The 3,509-nt window shown below is 34.6% G+C and overlaps 1 protein-coding gene across 2 annotated transcripts; it reads right to left on the minus strand.

The window, feature by feature from the left end:
• Positions 1–339: 339 nt before the first annotated feature.
• LOC117690522 (tripartite motif-containing protein 2) lies at positions 340–2,848 on the minus strand. 2 transcript variants are annotated; one of them, XM_034474896.2, is made up of 3 exons: positions 2,721–2,848; positions 2,395–2,503; positions 340–2,307 (listed from the first exon to the last, which is right to left on the minus strand). In XM_034474896.2, exon 3 carries the CDS (start codon positions 2,282–2,284, stop codon positions 1,436–1,438), a length of 849 nt encoding a protein of 282 aa, XP_034330787.2. In that variant the 5' UTR covers positions 2,285–2,307; positions 2,395–2,503; positions 2,721–2,848; the 3' UTR covers positions 340–1,435. The 2 variants fall into 2 exon arrangements, with proteins under 2 accessions (XP_034330787.2, XP_034330786.2); XM_034474895.2 differs by having other exon boundaries at positions 341–2,503.
• Positions 2,849–3,509: the final 661 nt, after the last annotated feature.

Raw genomic sequence — 3,509 nt, forward strand, 5'->3', positions numbered from 1 at the left:
GATCTTTATGTCGACTTGTCAACTAATTATGTTAACTTGTCAGATCTTTATGTCGACTTTTCAACTAATTATGTTAACTTGTCAGATCTTTATGTCGACCTGTCAGATATTATGATGCCAAGTAAATGACAGTTAGTGGCACTAACAAGCTTTAACATCAAAACTATTGAGTTTCTAGTCAATATGGTTATTTTCTGACATGTCAACATAAAGATCTGACAAGTTGACATAAATATCTGACAAGTCGACATAATCATCTGACAAATCGACATAATTATCTGACAAGTGGTGGCAGATCTATGCCACCATAGAAATAAGAAAATAATCGGTAAATATGACACATGAAATTCAATTACGCGTACATTGATATTTAGGTTATTAGCATCTTAAAATACAATGCTTATTTAAGCTTAGACTTGATTGGAGCTGAGGTGATAGAGAAATCGCTTTATCTCATTGACCCATGGTTAACTATTCATACACGAGCTCTCTTATAATATACATTATATACATACACCTTTGATAGTTGAATGATACGTTAAATATCAGTAAGATTTGTGGTTTCAACCAGACCTTTATGTACAAGTTTCATTTTATATACACAGCTTATTCATAATAATATTCTCTCGTTGCTTATGTGATGGATTTTGTCATGCATGACGAAGAATGTAAAAATTTTGAAAGGTGGCCATACATAAATGCAAGTGAAGACAAGCAGAAAATTAATGACAAAACATGATATTAATTTACGTCTTTTGTTATTTTCATTTTACATTGTTGGTATCAATAGTACCGTACGATATTTAAATCATTGCTGTGTAAGGAACATCCCATTTGGGGGTATGTTTGTTAACAAATCAAATAAATGGCCAGACTACGGATCGAGGTATAATTTACTAATTAGATAGTTTACTAATTAAGAAAGTTTCAAATATCCGAAAATACACAAGTTTTAGATACAACTTTTACAATTATTATTATAAACATGAATTGCCTAACATCGATGAAAATAATGACGCAATGCCCAACTGTCCTAACATAAATTAATATTAATACAAGTGTTGCTGTATATCTAACCCTTTTATTTACAAGGAATACACACACATTTGATGATTTTAAATTTTATATATTCGCCCTTTTACTTTAAAAAATGCATTCACAGAGACAATGTTCCAACAGTATTAAATAAAGCAATTTATATAATCTTTTTCTAAAGTTGTGAGTGTGTACAATGTAGTTTAAATGTACCATATACCATATGTATATATATATATATACAAAAATAAAAAAGTTGTTGGAGTGTGTAGTTTACATGTACCATATACCATATATATATAAAAGTCATAACAATACACAACAGGTTCACAGCAGTCATACAGTGTATATATATACTAGTTTGAGACATTCGGTCTGTTAACATAAAATTACACAAAGATTAGGCGTAATACTGGATTTTCTTCACTTTGCCCGTGTTACACTCTGTCACAAAAAGGCTGTCTCTTGTGTCCACACACAAACCCCAGGGAGTGCACAGATCACAGTTGTCAATGAAGCGGAGGAACTGTCCGTCCTGATCCAGGATGTGGATGCGGTTTTTGTTCCTATCCGCTGTCAGGATCTGACCCTGACTGTCTGTTGTGATGCCGACTGGATGCAATGCTTCTTTCGGGGTAGAGGGAGGACCAGTGTAGGTAAACCGGAGTTTCCCGGCCTGATTGACCACCACTACTGCACCAGCTTTATGGTCAGAAACACAGATATCTAGGTTCCTGTTCTCAGTGATGTACTTAATGTCACCCGATGAATAGAGAGGTTGTCCTTTGTCGTCGTATTGAATGATCTGTTCCTCTATGACACCAGAATAACGCACCACTTTTGTATGTTTTTTGTCCGCACTCATCATAATTACCAAAAGATCATCAGATGAGGTAATACAGACATTGCTGTGCCTCCAGCCCTGTAACCTGATCCTCTCATCTATCTGCCTATTTTTCACTATGTTCACACTTTCATCGTTGTCATCAGTATAAATAAGATCCCCACTCCTCGTCACCGCAATGTCATTCGGTATGTCCCCTGACTTGGTTTGGACTGACTTCACTAGTTCCCCCTGAAGGTTGTAGAGGTTTATGATTTTGTTGTTACCCTGTGTCCATACTTCATTGTCATTCAGACAGGCCACGCCGTGTAGAAGTCTATACCCTGTGTCTAAAGCTGTGACGACCCTGGGTACATCCAGCAGTGCCCTGACAGGGGGAGGGGACTCGGCGCCCTCGGTCGACATGGTGTAAAAGTGCTTGTTCTTTTCTACGTAAAAATATGACTTTGTTTATTAAACTTCTACATAAATGGCAGATTGTTGGTATTAACGTTGCCTAGCTATAGCTCATTTACCAGTGAAGGATCAGATGCTTATTTTGACGATCAGATACAATGTAACATGATGCATCTCTATTCTCCACGGTCCATGTCAGTCCATGCTCGGGGAAAATGATATCCTTTCCTACAGAAAAACAGCTCATCATTATATCATAACATAATCTCCAATTATGCAACGTAAAACTGCGCAGTTTGTAGAGTCCACCAACTTTCAAATTACAGAACATTTACAACTCTAGGTCTCATTTAACACAACTCGGTTTATTTTGCCTTATAGTGCAAACATTTCTTGATTTTTGTATAAAGGACAATGCTAGTTTTAAATTCTATACAATACTTACTGTTGCTCCATTAAAACTGAACGTCACAATCCAACTTGGTGTGTTCAGGTTTCTTTTATTGTTGATTGTCCTTAGCGCCAGTGCTAGATCACGTGAGAGGTAATTGATTTGAAGACATTTATATAGGTCAACTATTGTTGTTTAAAGTTTTAAACAGAAATAAAAATCTATATATCAATTACGACGTGCATAGATACTATCAGTGTAGATTTCATGAAGCAAACTTGTTACTATGCTCAATTACTAGACCTTATTCCTTTAAATTGAAGTATTGAAATTAAACTTCATGGGGGGATTTTATTTTACAGTTTCAATGACTCTTTCATTTAGAGCAAAATGAGCTACAGTTCTCATGTCTTATACTTTTATGTGAGAATGTAATTTACAACTACAATGTCTGAAAAGATTACGTTTTATGAACTTCTGTTAATCATATTGGTGTACCAAGCTAGCTTTATTGATACAAATTGCATAATATCATCCAGTTCTTAATATAAAATGGTTTGCTGTATAACTCTTGAAAGAAACATTTTTCTTTTGATAAATCTGAATTATATCTTTAGATTTTATTTAATATTTGTTTTCAGAATTATCATCATAACAGTAGGGTTTTGCAGCAAATTAAAATTCTCCCAAAAGGTAGAAAACAATCAAAACTCATATTTCTTTTAAATATTTAGCAAGAAAGAAGAATGATAGGAATTGGCAAAGTATGTTAAACTGTATCTTTCAGAGGTCAGTGTTTGCTCTGCTCCTGTTTTGTCTGGTTTCTTTGGACTTTAGTTTTGA

Source organism: Magallana gigas, chromosome 8 (assembly GCF_963853765.1).
Source record: "Magallana gigas chromosome 8, xbMagGiga1.1, whole genome shotgun sequence".
NCBI classification, from domain to species: domain Eukaryota; kingdom Metazoa; phylum Mollusca; class Bivalvia; order Ostreida; family Ostreidae; genus Magallana; species Magallana gigas.